Source organism: Bison bison, unplaced genomic scaffold (assembly GCF_000754665.1).
Source record: "Bison bison bison isolate TAMUID 2011002044 unplaced genomic scaffold, Bison_UMD1.0 scf7180017864304, whole genome shotgun sequence".
Lineage (NCBI taxonomy): Eukaryota > Metazoa > Chordata > Mammalia > Artiodactyla > Bovidae > Bison > Bison bison.
Window position 1 is genome coordinate 2,840,914 of NW_011494876.1, and position 16,508 is coordinate 2,857,421.

The 16,508-nt window shown below is 42.1% G+C and overlaps 1 protein-coding gene across 1 annotated transcript in view; it reads right to left on the reverse strand.

Moving 5' to 3' along the window:
- ATXN7 (ataxin 7) overlaps positions 1-10,456 on the reverse strand; it is a 38,472-nt gene extending 28,016 nt beyond the window's left edge. The window contains exon 1 of the mRNA XM_010851530.1: positions 5,601-10,456. Within this exon, the coding sequence (XP_010849832.1) occupies positions 5,601-5,667 (67 nt within the window). The 5' untranslated portion in view covers positions 5,668-10,456. The remainder of the gene's footprint in view (positions 1-5,600) is intronic.
- Positions 10,457-16,508: the final 6,052 nt, after the last annotated feature.

The window sequence follows — 16,508 nt, forward strand, 5'->3', positions numbered from 1 at the left end:
TTTTTTTCTAGAAAGTGCTTGTCAGGCTGCCTTTCTGGCTTGGCTAAAAAGAATCACTTACAAAGTTCCCAGACGCCTATGTGCTACAAAGAACCCATGAGGAGGAGCAGCAAACGCCTGTTTCACAGGGTGAGACTGGCCCCCTGCTGACCAGCGCCAAGGCACGCTTGCAGTCACGCTCTGCTCCCGGTCATCTTTCTGACAGAGTCTGTTGGACAAACTCTCGATTAATTAACCAGTTTGAATAGAATCCAAAGTAAACCCCCCCCCCAAAAAAAAGTCATCTTTTTTTTTAGTAGATCACTTGAAACAGCAAGAACTTTGGAGTCAGAGACACGTGGGTTCAAATCCTTGCTCCGTCACTAACTAGCTGGGTGACACCCTGGGCAAAGCCCTAACTCCACCTACTTTGGCGGACTCTTCATCTGTCAAGCCTACCTGCAGGGCTGCAGGGTTTAAGTAACAGTTGTAAAGCCCACTGTGGGCCAGGGACCGGGAACTCCATAGCCAGGAAGACAGAGGCTCCCTGTTAAGTTCAGGTGGTAACACTTACAGACACCAAGTGGGAAAGGCCTGCTCATTATTCAAGCAGGCAGAAATCACTAAAGAACAAAGCAAACCCACTGCACCTTCTCCAGTGTGGTAAACACTGAAGTTTATAGATTTAGTTTACATGTCAGTCCAGGAAGATACTAAGCTCATCTCAGTGGAGAGCTCAGAACTTTTACAATTCATTAAAAATGAATACATTCATAAAGCAACCAAAAAAGACATTCATTCACGTTAAATTACTTTATAATTAAAAAGCTGGCCCATTTTCCTAAGAGAACTGAGTCACTTAGGAAGAACTGCAGGTGAAAAGAAAAGTGCTGGTCGTTTACGGATCCAAAGGTGGCGTTTTATGTAGGTGATCTAAGCAATGGCTCCCCAAACTCCCAAATTTTTCTCTAAGTGAAACTCACGATTTTGGGTGGGTTAGGTCAGGTGAGGTTAAACAGAATGAATACTCTGTTACAGAAAGACCTTTTTCCCCTTCTTTTCTTGGCCAAGCCATACAGCTTGCAGGATCTTAAGTTTCCCAACCAGGGTCTGAACCCATGCCCCACGCAGGGGAGGTGTGGAGTCTTAATTATTGGACCGTTAGGGACATCCTAGAAAGGCCTTATGAGAGCTACCAACCCACAGGTCAAGGAATGTAAGATTTCATGGTGTCTCTTACAGTCCCATTCCACTAATACTCTATAACTACTCCCATTGAAAGCAAGGATTTTTAATAATCAAGCTTACATATGGCTATAAAATGTAAAACACAGATCCTTTGGCCAGACATAGTAAGTAATAACTGAATACACCAAAAGCTCAGTTTAGAAACGCTGGGTCATTCATTAAGCAGCCCTTTCAAAAATTTAAATTGCTTATTTTACATTCAGGTTGGAAATAACTGCTATGTGGCACTCACAGGTCCTAATTAACCCAAAGTAACCATCATATTTCAGTTTTGGGGCCACCAAACACAACTTACAAGGGGTCAAACTGGCATCATCTGTGTTTCATAAGGAGTACGACCCCTATGAAACATCAAAGCTCAGGACTCGAGGCAGACTATATCTAAGCCTGCATAATATATATTATATATATATATATTACAGCAACTGACTAGGCATACCCAGTTAAGCAACGTCCTAAGCAGTATCTGTGAAACCATGACTTTGGGTTTGACATAACTATTTTTTTCCCTAGTAACTATTAAAAAAAAATTAGCACACTTTTAAAGTCACATCACGGACTGGAAGTGGACATAACACATTTAACAATATCTCCTCACTGCTCTCACCTTCAACTTCTCCCTGTAAACATTCTTGTTCTTTTCTAAAAGCAGTATCACATGTCTGACCAACAAACAATCCAATTCTACTCCTGTCCTTACATATTATCTTTTAACCATAAATCTGCTTTTTCTTTGATTCAGTTTCTGGAGGGTCCCAAGGACTTGATTGGAATACTCCAGAGCAACCAGTGCATAGTCTGATGCTAAAAAGGAAGCAAATCGGTGGGACTGTGCCTGGAATGTTCAAATCTCAAGCTGGGGGATCCAGTGCTGACCTCTGACGTGCAGTACCTCAAAAGGTAGTGAGCCAAAAGCCAAAACTGGAGCCAGGAGGCCCTCTCAGAGCATGCTTAGGTGGGTTACCAACGGCACTGGATAACAGCGAGGAAGGAAAAGTCTTTACCACAAAGCCCGCGGCATCATTTCCACTAGAGAGACTTAACTGAAAAGGATGATTTCAACACTGGCTGCCCTAACAAATTAGTCTCCAACTGCAACTTCTGCCAAATGCATTTTTCCTCCCCCTAACGCAGAGGTGTTTTAAAATTCAAACATAGGGGGAAAGTGCAGAAATGAGAGTCATTTATAACACTTGGGCCACTTGAAACAACTTTTAGCCAAGGTCTATAATCAAATTATCAAGCTCTTGAAGTCAGTGCTTTATGACGCAAATAAAAGGCCCACTAAAGTATTCCAGGTCCCTTGGCATTTCCACGTCTCTGGGCAGGGCAGCCCTGCAGCATCCCCATTCACACTGGCTGATGAAAGAGAACAGATCACAAAGGGCAGATTACAAGGGAGAACGACTCCCAACTCCCCAACTCCGGAGGGGGAATGGACAGGCGTGAATGGATTGTAAATAATGTTGCTAAGAAAGGACCACAAATATGGCAACCTAAGATAATCCTCTTGCCAGGAATTCTTCCCAGGGGGGTTGTTCTTTCTGAACTTTGCTTTCAAGTATGTGAGAAATATGAAGAACTTATTGAATATCTGGAGGTAGCCCTCCCCTGCCATCTTAACTTGAAGCTCTGTGCAAACATTAGGGGAAAAAAAATGGCCTTCCAAAATTCCAAATACTTTATTAAAGGAGATGGAAGGATAAAGAAAAAGAGGGGAAACCAAACGGTATAACTACTGATCGTCTCAGCTGGGAGAATATTATCAGTTCTTCATCATTATTTTCTCAAGACATCTTGCTTAAGGAAAACTCAATGATCTGAAAAACCAGTTCATTTCCTTCAGGGGGCCCTTCCTATGCTCCTGCTTAAGGTGCAGACTTTGAACTGAGAGTTATCATCATGATCTCAGACAAACACACACAGATGTTTCTCAGCATATGTAACTTTGGGGAAAAGGCTGTCACTGCTCTGAGCAGAATGCAGCCACCAAACGACGCCACCTCTGTGACGTTGCCATCACCGTTTCAGACTACAGCAGGGATATCATGCAGTGTGTGACATGCTGGCTGACACTTCTACTTTGCTAACAGTCATAAGCACCTCTCTCTGCTGTCCTCAGGATGCACGGTGTCAAGCAAATGATCCTGACAGAGTACAGCAAGCACTCACCCCACCTGAAACAAACCCGATTTCGAGGTCTGAACGATGCACAGAATTCCCTGAATGCACCCCTTGGTCTCCCTCCCATCCACTGAATTGATAGCTCTGCATGCTTCGGGTATCAATGTATGACAAGGAACAAAAAGCCAAGACAAGAAATCCACCAGTCTTCAGTTACTTTTGGTTTAATCCTTTATCTGTTGGGAGAAACGCATCCTATACGTTCAGTGAACAATCATTTTAAGTTTAGCCTTCTAACGTGCTAACACCATGTGCGGATCAAACAGCAACACCCTCAGTCCTTATACAAACACGTCTGTAGTCACATCTGGTCTACAGTTGGGTCTGGGTTCCAGTTTTTCTCTAATGAGAGATTCAAGGCTATCACCAAAATGCACAAAGAATTAAGAAAAACAAACTATGTCTTTACTGCTCTGCTGCTGCTAAGTCGCTTCAGTCGTGTCCAACTCTATGTGACCCCACGGACGGCTGCCCACCAGGCTCCTCCATCCACAGAACTCTCCAGGCAAGAACACTGGAGTGGGTTGCCATTTCCTGCTCCAACGTCTTTACTACTCCAATCCAATTTTTACACACACACACAAAGGGTAGGGGAGAGAGAAAAAATTAAAGCAACCTGGCAGAACTTCAAGCAGAGGAGTCCTTCTTGTTTTTTTTTTTTTAAAAACAAAACTTCCATGCAGGAATCCCCTTAGGGAACACTGTCCTCTGAGGCCAGAAAGGAGCAAGCAGCAAGTCCAAGGTGCAACAGAATGACGGCACCATCTGCTGCAGAGTGCCGCACTAAGTTGGGAAGCCACATCTTTACTGCTGTTTCCCACTAGTTTTGTGGCCTTTACATTCCACTTTATTGGGAGGAAGGAGAGTAAGGGGTGAGAAGACCATGAACCTGGGAACAACAACAACCTCAAAATCACAACACAGCCCTTAAAGCCTCCTCATTAAATGTGCTGTTAATAAGGAATGGGTGATTCACGACTGAACAATGCCAATGTTTTGATGAGTTTGCAGCACGTGTTTTTTTTTTTCCCCCCCCTGAAGACAGAAAACAGCATCTGCCCCACCTACAGGCCAGGGCTGTCCACTAATCAACACCAAAGCGATATTCAAAAACGAAACCAGAAAACAGCAACTGTAAAACTGCCTGACGAGAAGTAAAAGTTTTGTGTTTTGTTTTCTTTTAATGAACAGCAGTTTGAATAAAGGTTTACAATCCTGTTTGTATTTCAAGTCCCGAAAACCGGCAGCTAAAGTTCATCCTCAATTAAAACCATCCGGTGAAGCACATTATTGCAGGAGGCATGAAATGTGAATCCAGCGAAAACTAAAGATCTCAACTGTCACCTCGCTTCCTGCTTGCAGAGGAGGCATGAGAGAGTTAAGGTAACTTTGAGACAGCCGCCCAACCCACCAGAGCAGAATCAGCTTGGCTGTACTGGCTACCTTAATAACACAACTGAAGGGGAAAAAAAAATAGTCTTTTCTGGCAGGCAGTCGGTAATTAAATTTTTATACACTCAATTTAAGTTACTGAATGACTTCCCAGGGTTACTGTTTGTATTTTGAAGTTGTTCTTCCTCTTGACACAATGTTCTGCTTGCAACTTTGCTGTGGAATTGAAGAATCCGACAAAACGGCTTTCAAACACATTCTACAGGAAACACTGTGAACTGCCTGTCATGAAACCTCACTCACCGCAAGTGAGATAAAAAACAAACAGTCAAAGCGTGTTACAACGTTCCTCCATTTTTAGAGAGCGACGTAACCACTGCTCTCCCTGTTTGGAGATATGGGAACCGTTGGGTGCAAACCTCAGCATTTTGTGGGAGTTAATAGCAAACTCAACTCCAGCCTGTGCCTGACCTTTGGCCAGATCACTCGAATGACATTTCAGCATGGCTCCTGTGGCTGGCCGGCCGGCTGGGCGGCAGCTAATCCCTCCTGTTTCGATCACCCCCCTGCTCAGCGGGACTGCAAGGCGCACTCACCACCGCTCAGCTCAAAGAGCTCCGGGCCTGCCGGCGGGGCGGGACAGCCGCCAGAGGACGGGGGCCTGTGCCAGCTCGCCCCGCTCTGCTTTGCGTGGGGCTCCGTTCTGCTCCCAAAGACCTAGCCCACCTTCCGCATGCTCGTCCAGGACCGGGCCCCCAGCCAAGCCCAGCCTCTGAGAACTGCCTCGGAAAACTTACCGGGTAGAGCTTTCAGCCCCCGTGCGGAGGAAGGGCTGCTCTGAGGAGGCTTCTTGTCACCTTCCATTCACATAATTTGGTTGTGCTTCATTGCACACTTGCTACTGCAGGCTTGCATCATGATTTGGGTCTGCCCACCAACTCCAAATATGCTCCATGTTTGGTCTTATGTAACATTTGCTACTACTGTAAAAAGCACTTGAATTACAAAGGTCCTGGCAGATCAACAGAAAACAAGGGGTGGAGTCTAATTTCATCTAATATGGTCATAGAAGGCGTCCTGGCTGGTGTAAATTAATCCTTCTCTTGGAAAGGCTGCTGGCCAAAACTGGAGGAAGATGGAATTTATGAATTTAACCGACTAGAATGTGAATTACTCACACCTGATTCTCCTGCATAACTTTAAACTGACAACTACTATCAGGTAAATTAGGAAATTTAAATGATTCATTATATATCTATACTTTAAGGCTAGACAGACCTAAAAGTTTTTAATATTATACATTTTTACAAATATCAGCAGTCTTTTTCCACATTTTATTTCTCCAGTATCTATACTTTAAACAAACAAAAGTTTATTATATCTAAGAATAGCTTTCCTTAAATCTAGTAAGAAAAATCTTCACCCATTTTCTGTGCCTATTTGTAAAATACGTCTAATTTCAGAAAAATATACACGTTATTGTCCATAGTTGAATAGCTGGATAACTGATGAACGCTGGGGACCTTTTAGGCTTTTAATCCAAAAACTTCTCTAAGTGGATCCTTGAAAACCATGTCTTCCTGCTTAAACGGGTTGCCTGTCTCCGCCGTATTACACTTTCCGCATCACTACTCCTCGTCCTGTTAATCGCCAAATCTTACTATCAAACAGACATGGAAAAAAGCAGCCAACTGATATGAGTTTTATGATAATAAAGGCTGCACACATAAACAGACTCAGATGCCTGATAGTTCAGAATGAACACTTTTAAATGTCAAAAGGAGGGGGGAAATTCCTCTACAAAATACCATCACCCAACACAGACTATTTGGCAAAAAGTCATGAATTACATGTGTGGAAAAGATTTGGCCTGGAAGGGGTGGGAAAGAGTTGTGAGGCATAGGAAATGGCTTCTGTTAGAACAGACACGAATTCTAAATTTACTGTAAAACAAAAGAGTAGTAGCCACATTACTTTGTTTTTACAGCAAGCATTCGTATCCAAACCATGGCAGCAATATTAGGATCTAGAGGGCTTCTGAAACTGTTCCCCATCCTCCCTAGATTTCTGATTCTAACAATGCAAAACTATGGGGGTTCTTAAAATTAGGAGATTAGAAGGACACTAGGAAAGAGCAAGAAGTAGAAGCACAGAATGAGCAAATCCTTCCAAAGTTAATATGCAAAAATAAGACAATTAGGTTAATTCACTGAAGGGTTTGTTAAGCTAGCAGAAAAACAAAACAGAAACATCCTACTGCTGAACGACCTGACTGCAACGCATCACTCACTGCACCCACTGCCCCCCTAACCCTTGCCAAGGGGAGCTGAAGAGGCTCCCTGATGTTGCCAATGGCAGAACTGAAATGAGGGAAGGGGACCTACGCAAACTAAGTCTCAGCTGCACATCACTGCACTCCGAAGCCTGGACACCAGACTCCTTGCTGGTCTCCCAGCACAAACGCTCGCATTTCTAAAGCTCCCTTTTGTAGATGGTGCTGGTGCTAGTGGGGAAAACAATTCTTATGAGAACCAACCAAAGTACGACAATTTGGGGAACAAAGTCTTTCTGTAACCCTGAAAAATTTCAGGGTGAACTTCAGCAAATGTTCTTAAATACTACACACTACAAATGTTCTTAAGAACTACAAAGTATTCTTAAATATACCTACGTTTTCATATATAAACAAGAAGAAACTATCCAAATTTGTTCTGAAGACCTACATCAAAAAGGGGATGAACGATAGTGCAAGCTAGAAAAATAAAAATCGACACAATAAGAATATACACAAAAACTGAGCATCTACAGCTCAGACTGAACTTTTAAACACACACCTCTCTTAATGCCCTAATTGAAAATGTTTAGCCTAATGCCACCCTGTTCTGCTTGGAAAGCGTTACTACTCTTCTTCAAACCCTAACCAAATAAAGTTTATATTGATATTACATTTCCTTATGATGGCTCATTCAGGGGACATGGTCACATTTCTTCTTTCTTGTGAAAAAAAAATAAGTAAACAGACTACAGACTAAAAAAAGACTACAGACTAAAATACTGTTTTAATAGAATCCATGCCTTACAGACCAAAAATTATAGGTACTGGCTGTGGTGTGGATGGTGTGCACCATCAGCTTTACTCTGGTTGCACAAAGGGAGTCCTGAACTGACACAAATTCTTCTGTGAATTAGCCTGCTCGCAGCAAACAAGCAAACCAGCAGCAGCTGGGAGGGGCCACGAGGGCTTGGGTTTGGGCGGCCGCGGCCTCAGCACTTTTCGTTGTGTAGTCTTGGGCGAGGGACCTCTGCCCTGGGGGGGCTGTGTCCTCCCCTGGGGAGCACTACCGGGGCCTTGATGAGGAGTAAAGAAGGTGACACATGTGCTGCGTACCTAGCACCTCTGAAATGCTCGACAACTGTTGGCTATTACAATCAGGAAGGAGAAATTGGATGGCGGACGTCACTTGAAATAAAAGGAAGACTGAGATAATGACAGCAGTTTCTGTGATGAAAATTAGTGAGGTCCCCGACAAATCTTGGGATTTCCTAAATCCAACCCCGAGAAGCCAGCCGCGGTGTCATTTGGTGTTCTGCAGGGCAACAAACGAGCTGTCGGCAGTTGGGAAATCCTGTGTTCCTGTCACCGGCGGCAGCCAGTTCTCCAGTTTACAGGAGCACAACAAGCCTCCACTCACTCCACTTCAGTGTCTCAGCAGGCCGGGCGAGTTATAATTGGCCTTAATTGGCACTTACAGGAGCTTTAACATTCCTTACCTGCTGCCAAGGAGCACTTGAAAGGGGGAGAAAGTATTTTCAAACTTGGAAATACCAAGCAATTCATTCAGCTGTGGGCCGGGACGCCTGCTGTCCAGAATCAGATTAGCTTCACCAAGAAACTGCTGCTGTGTTATTATCCCGTGCTCATTAGGTGCTCCGGCAGGATTAGGAGAGGTGGGAGATGAGAGCTTAAAAGGGATCATTCACCTTGGGGGCTCATGGCACACAGCCTTCCTCTGGTTGGCATCGTCCGCTCTGTTTGGTGGATGCGCCTTCAGGGCTCAGCCACACTTGGGGTGTGTATGTCCCTTTTCAGCTGTTCAGATTGTTCAAAGGCAGCCAAATAAAGTATAACCTCATGGCCTGATTTACATAGGCTTTGTGTGAACCACAGTCTGACCTCAGCCCAGTCATTATTTGAGACACAAAGTGAACACTGTTAAAAGGTGACCAATCACACCAAATTCAAGGAGGATAATGAGATCAGAAGTAAAACTGACAATAGTTTTCACTGGCCCCACAACTGATCTCAACAGAAATTGTTGTCTTCTACAAGTCTACACATTTTGCAAAGAGGAATCTCAGCCTAACATAACTAGATTTCTGCCCTAAGATAAATTCCAATCAGAGTGAAGAGAAATCTCCCATAAATGCCAGGAAAACCGTCTGTAGTTGTTTAAATGAATACTTGAAAAATCATCACTCCTTTTGAAAAACGTTTTGCCTCATATCACACAGTGAAGATACATGCTACGCTGGTAGTAAAAAAAGTTTGCCCTTGTTTGAGAAATGGACTTCAAAGTCAAATTCCAGTTAATCACATTTGTGAATAAATGTGTAAAACACCCTAAGAGGCTTTAGAAAAAAACTGGAAGCTTACAAAAATAAATAAAATACCTACTCCTGGTGGCAGTACTGGCCTATGTGGCTAGTAGAGATACAAAGTATTAACAGACTTCTGGGAAAACCATCTAGTAACAGCTATAAACAAGGCAAAAAAGTATCTTTTTTGATCCAGAATCCATTCCTGAGACTTTTATCCCACAGAAACAAAATGAATGCGTGTAGCCTTTAGCAGGTTGGCTCCTGCTGCTTTCTTCCTGGAGGTAAAAGGCAAGAAACAAAGTGAATGCCCACAGACAGAGGGCCTGGCTGAGGACGTTATGGCACAGCCGCACCTTAAAACCTTAAGCAACCATTAAAAAACGGGATTTGTGTTATCCTGGGATCTGGATGGATTTCTTTGTGGTTTTGCTGAATAGAGGAGCAGCAGAAGTGTGCTTATTAACAGGATCCCTCTTTTGGTAAAAACTATGACCTGCAGCCCCTGCTAACGAAACATGGGATTATATGCACCTGTAAAGAGTTATGAGCATGATAAAAATATAGAAGGATGTATACTAAGTTACATATGAAGAATGTACCAAGTTACATAGATGGATTACAGAGCGGAGAGGACCAGTACAATTGGAGAAGGCAGGGAAGCAGAAAGAGCCAATGAGATAAGAAGGCAGTAGGCTGAACTGAAAACAGCATGTTTGAGATTATTACACTTGGGAATCTACGTAAATATACATGACAGATGAATGCACCTCATATATTCAGGTGTCAATCAAAAAATCCATAAAGAAACTGACTCAAGTTTTTGTTAGAAAAAAATGCACTGTGAAGAAAGCAGAAGAAAATTTTAAACAGCATGAAACTCTGGTATTAAATCAAAGGACTATCCTGACTATGGTACCCATTTCATTTGTTTGGCTATGCAGACTGAGTCATTCCAGCAACATGACAAAGCACAGTAAGAATCACACAGTGTGTGCACAATAAGCCACTTTAGTCATGTCCAACTCTTTGCGAACCCATGGACTGTAGCCTGCCAGGCTCCTCTGTGCATGGGATTTTCCAGGCAAGAATACTGGAGTGGGTTGCTATGCCCTTCTCCAGGGGATCTTCCCGACCCAGTGATCGAACTCTCATCTTTTATGTCTCCTGCACTGTCAGGCAGATTCATTACCACTAACATCACCTGGAGAAAATGCCTATTAGCCACTCTTGTGAAACAACACCTTAATTTTCTAAAGCTCACTACAAATCTTCTACAGCAGGAGTTTTAACAATCTTTTAAAACTATCAAGCCTAAGAAGTAATGAAATAAAGTTCATACTGGAGTTTATTTTTTACCCTAGGAGAGTACAAATCAAGAACTACATCATGTGTGATAAGGGGCTGACTGCTTATTTTAAATTGAGATAGTTACCTTCCTTGATCTCTTTTCATTAACTTTAGAACACACAAGAGGAAAAGCTATACGATTTCTTTGAAGTTCAATTTGAGAACTGTTGACTTAAAGGCAAAACACAGAAGTAAATCTAAATACTGGAATTTCTATACACACAATAAGCAATGAGGAAGGCAACAGGTGAATTCAACCTTTGCCCACTGTCCCAAACCAGTTGTAGGGGCCTGAACACTGCATGGGAGGCATTACCCCAGTCAGGTAGTAGGCGCTACAGCATTCAGAAGAGATAAAAAAAAAAAACTCCCTCTTCTGGTCAGACGTAAGACCACAGCTAAACAGGGCCAACACAGCAGGTGTGTGCATATCTCAACTAGTCAACACTAGTCACAAAATGGCCTTGTGAAACAATGACTGTCAGGAGAAATACCTTTTAGCAAATAGAACTAAAATATGGATTTATATCCTGAAATGTCCTCTTCAAAATCTGAAGCACAGCCATCCTAATGATTTCGATGCAGCAGACAAGTCAAGAGTGGCACTGCTGAATATTAATAATTTATTGATTGATTTATGCTGCTGGACACTCACATTTTCATTGCCTCATTCTGGTGACACAAATCAGAACTGTTGACGTTGTTCGTTAAATCAGAGTAGCACTAACCTGGAGGGCAGCTCTGATCAGCCTCCAGGTGGAAAATCAATCCACTGAGATATTGACAGACATTCTCAAAGAAGAATGCATGTGATAATGTAGCACTAACAATCTGAATGTCTACCAACAGGGGACAGGTGAAGTTAAATACATTAAGGAAGTGAAATAACAGGCAATCTTTTTTAAAAAAGGAAGTAATGTGCACTAACATGGAAAAATAAGCTAGATCACTAAGTTTAAAAAAGTGAACTTGTAATAAATCTAATCTTTCACGGGTGTGAGGGAACAAGAATCATACAGCCAAATATTGCTTTGTCCAGGGTCTAGACACATTCCAAGTGTTTATGTCAACCTGCGCCCCTGGAAAGTAAGATGGAAGAGATTTATTTACTTATTCTTGCTGCATATGTGTCCTCTGTTGTTGGTTCATGTTTTTCTTATATGATGTGCATTACCATGTTAATAATGAAAAAAAAAAACCCTCAAATACATGTGTTTTTCCTTTTTAATTAGAAAGTTTCTACTACCCAAATGAGAGGATCCTTTTGTTTCCAGGTTTACATGATTAAATTACTGTTCCACTTTAAAAAGGCAACAAAAACCCAAAAAGAATAAATGACTCCAAAGTTTTGCATCACTGCAATAACTATTTTCTATCTCTACAATCTTTGGAAAATGTCTGAAGATTTAATGCATATAATACATCATGACTTTTTGTTCAGGTCATTATACTTCATTGAAAAAAAACAACAACAACAACAACAACAAAAAAAGCCCATATACAAATTGAAATAACAACTCCATGATCCACAAGCTAAGTAAACCCATCCAGCTGCTTGTGAGCCATTCTCTGTCTCTTCTTTTCCAGTTCATCAGCCGGCCCTGCTGGCCTCCTACTTCTGTGCTGATTCCTATTCCAGCCGCACCTCTCAGCCTCTGCTGCTGCTGCCGCCCTGTTAGCCCAAGCATTCTCTCCAGATCCCGCCCTCACCTAGTCTACTGCAGTGGAGCCCACTAACCCTCCCCCTGCTTCTGCTCTTGTCCTCTGTTTCACAGAGCAACCACAAATCAGGTCAAGACCCTTTCTGACTCAAGAACCTCCAGTGACTTTGTACAGTCTGCACTGGCCAATCCAGATTCCTTTCATTTGGCCCCAGCACCCCCTTCTCCAACTTTAACCTGGCCCCCTCTCCTCCCCGCGCATTACTTTTCCGCCTCCTCTCTGGCCTTCCTGCAGGATCTCTGCACCTGCCAGTTTCTCTGTTTGGAACACTGCTCCTCCAGATCTTCACACGGCTGGCTCTTTTTCATCACACACCTTCCACATCAACTCCTCCGAATGGCTTTCTTTGACTAAGCCTTACCTAAAGTGTCTTGCCCCATTTTTTCCCTGACATTAACCCAAGCCTTTATCACTATCTGAAATCATCTTATTTTACTTGATTTCATTCTATTCACTCCATCCTCCTTAAACAGAATATAAGCTGCATGAAATCAAAGACTGCTTTCCTAGTTCACTGGAGAGAAATGCCTAGACAGGATGTACTCAATAAATATTTGCTTAATGAGTGAACAGTATCCTTGCCAATTTATGGCTTTTTTAAAAAGTCCCAAAGGCACAGATATTAATAAAGGCAAAGATTTCAGTATAAAGAAAAATCAATGTATCTTATAACTAGAAGTTAAAATGTAGCTCCTACAAATGGCATAAACAATACCATTTAAAATATACATGCTGATTATATAACCAAGAAAAAAAAAAAGATAAACTTATATTAGTTAGGGATAAAGTGATCCTTTATCTGATGCTACTGAAGTTACTTGAAAATTTTAACTTGCACTGTTTGGCTGGTGGTAGAGAAAAATTGAATTCACTGCTTTAATTTTACATCATGCTCTTCAGTGACAAGAAGCTTAGATCAAACAGTCAACTTGGAATTTCCTTCGAGAATTAAAGTAACATCTACCCTGACATTGCTCATGTTTTAATGCGCCTGCTCTGGTTTGCTCCCTTCCCTGGTTCAGCCCTTGGCTGCTGGAGAAACGCCCAGCATACGTCTTTGAAGCAAAAGAGTGAAGTATTTTTGGCTCTGCAACAAATTTCAGTCTTTATACTGACTGCAAAAATATGCCAACCAATTCGCCAGAGAAGCTACAAAATGTCATAAGGCTGGAACAAAAAGAGAAGGAGCTTCGCTTTGGATATTTACTATGATTTAGGGTTAAATAAAGTGGAACAGGCCGAAGAGAAATCCAATGACTGTGCTAAATCAAGTATCTACCTATGACCATTACATCTTCAAATTATTAAATGTTCTCTCTGAGGTAACGGGTTTACACTGCTGACCCAGTCACTCTAGGCAAACTTTCAATTCCACCTGAGCTACAACCTCTGTCATTAATGACAGTTTTGTGACATGTGGAATTCATTACATCTTCTCTAGATTCTCCTTTAACTCTATACATCCTTATTATATGCAAAAGAAACAGATGATCAGTTCAGTTCAGTTGCTCAGTCGTGTCTGACTCTTTGCAATGCCATGGATGCAGCACATCAGGCCTCCCTGTCCATCACCAACTCCCAGAGTCTACCCAAACCCATGTCCACTGAGTCGGTGATGCCATCCAACCATCTCATCCTCTGTCGTCCCCTTCTCCTCTTGCCTTCAATCCTTCCCAGCATCACAGTCTTTTCAAATGAGTCAACTCTTCGCATCAGGTGGACAAAGTATTGGAGTTTCAGCTTCAACATCAGTCCTTCCAATAAGTATTTAGGACTGATTTCCTTTAGGACGGACTGGCTGGATCTCCTTGCAGTCCAAGGGACTCTCAAGAGTCTTCTCCAACACCACAGTTCAAAAGTATCAATTCTTCGACACTCAACTTTCTTTATAGAAACAGATATTAGGTAGACAGAAAATAAAGCCTGAGACATTTTATCTATGTGAATGACACTGAATTTAGGAGTTTGATCTGTAAACTGGTAATAAAACTTCAATTCAGTGGGTCTCTAAGAAGAGGAAATAAGATAATGCAAAAACACTTTGTGAATCGTCAAGTCCTACTACAAATTATCATGACTCTGTGGACTTTTAAATTACTATCAATCCTAAAAAGATTAAATTATCACTGAAAGTTTCAGAGTAGAATAAGACCCAAACAACTGAAGAGAAAAAAAGAAACATTTTTTTTCTTTATCCAAAAACAAAGTTACTTAATAGCCAAATGAAACAACTCATTCAAAATTCCTGAATCCGTTACTTTCTACACCTAACTCCATCAGATCACAAGAGGGAGAAAGTGTTTATTGAACAGCAAAACCTTTGCTCTGTGAAGCAGAGCCACTTAATTACACAACAGCAATCACTGGTCACAACTATGTTAAATTATTGTCAACAGTGGGATTGGCATTTTTGCAGAGACAGCCCGTGAGATGTCATACAGTAATATTTGTTTTACTCACACAGTCATGTTCTTTGAATCCAATTCACTAGCTCAAAAAACTGAGTAATTCCTATTTATTCATCTTCTGATGAAAATGACTTTTCAGAAAAATATAATTTATGCTAGCACCTAAAAAAATCCACCACCTTAGTGCATTAAGTCCCAACTATGCACGTGGCTGTTAACATTACAGGGTTTGTAATACCTACAAGTGGAGAAAGCTCTAAGATTGCAGAGGAGTGTCGGCGAAAGATACTTTCATCAAAAAGGCAGATTTATGACATCCCCATCTGTGAAGAGAGGCTGAGGGGCACATGTTCTACTCCAAGCCCAGACTCGCATGTCACTTACAGCAATGGGGAGGCACACGACACATAGTGTCAATGGATAAATGGCAAAGGGTACTTATCTGGGATCCTTATGCAGATCAACATGAGATCTGAGAATTCTGCTCCCGAGGTAAGGCATTTCCTAGACTAGGACTGGCCTCGGGAGACAGCTCCCTGAATAGCAGAGGAAACCAAATCCCACAGCTTCAACTGATGTTTCCCCAAACATGGAGTAGTTATTGCTCTCCAGCATTAACAACACTAAATCTCAAGTGAAAACGTATTCCCTTCCTAAATCTCCTTTACTTTTTGTGATAACATCACGCCACTCTGTGGATGACACTTGCCTAAAACGTAGTAGTCTCCCTCTAACTAAGGCAGCAGGCCTCGGGGCTCAGTGCTGGTCCTGGCAAGAGTAGCAACAAAGAACTGAATCTTTTCACACATAGCACCTATGGCAAAGGACATCAGTTTTCCCACTGATGACTCTAGTGAGGTTTTCTTTGTGAAAGATTTAAATAGAAGTGGTTTGATTTTAAGAAAAAAAAATTAAATGGAAGTAAATAAATCATAAAGAGGGAACAACTGGGGAAAAGGTGGCCACAGTCCATGTACTCGGACTCGGGGCCGAGCCACAAGGTGAAAAAGTGGGTCAGCCTAACTCATATGAGGCAAAATACTTCGGCAGCTGACATTCGAGCAGGGCTTCCATTAATTATAGAGATGCTAAACAGACAACCTGTCCAAGCTGAATTAACATCACTCATGTATTTCACCTAGGTAGGATCAGCCCATGTCTGCCTAAGACATGTTGACAGAAGTTATGGTATTCTTCACAAGCAAATTCAAACAGAAGCGGCAGGGTGCAAAGCAGTGCAGCACACAGCCTCTCAGAATCACCTACAAAGCTCCTTCAGCACAGAACCCCAGAGGCCCCCTGCAAGTCATCAGCTGACCCTACCTGTTCAGATCCATAGTAAATGTATATAAATGGGAATACACAGTTTATGCTATTCAGGAGCCAATTTAGGGCCAACACACTTACTATGAACGGAAGTATCTACTCAGATCCCCAACCTGGCTAACACAACCTCAAAAGAAAGGTGTTTCTGGCCACAGGGAATGTCATCATCTTAGTCCTCTTTCATACTTAAGGTTTCAGAGGCAATTACTGCAAGATTTCCAGGACATGATACAAAAAGTTAAAAATCAGTTTAAAAAAAGCAGGGGCCTCCTCTCATGCCATCCTTGCTAGACTCAACAAATC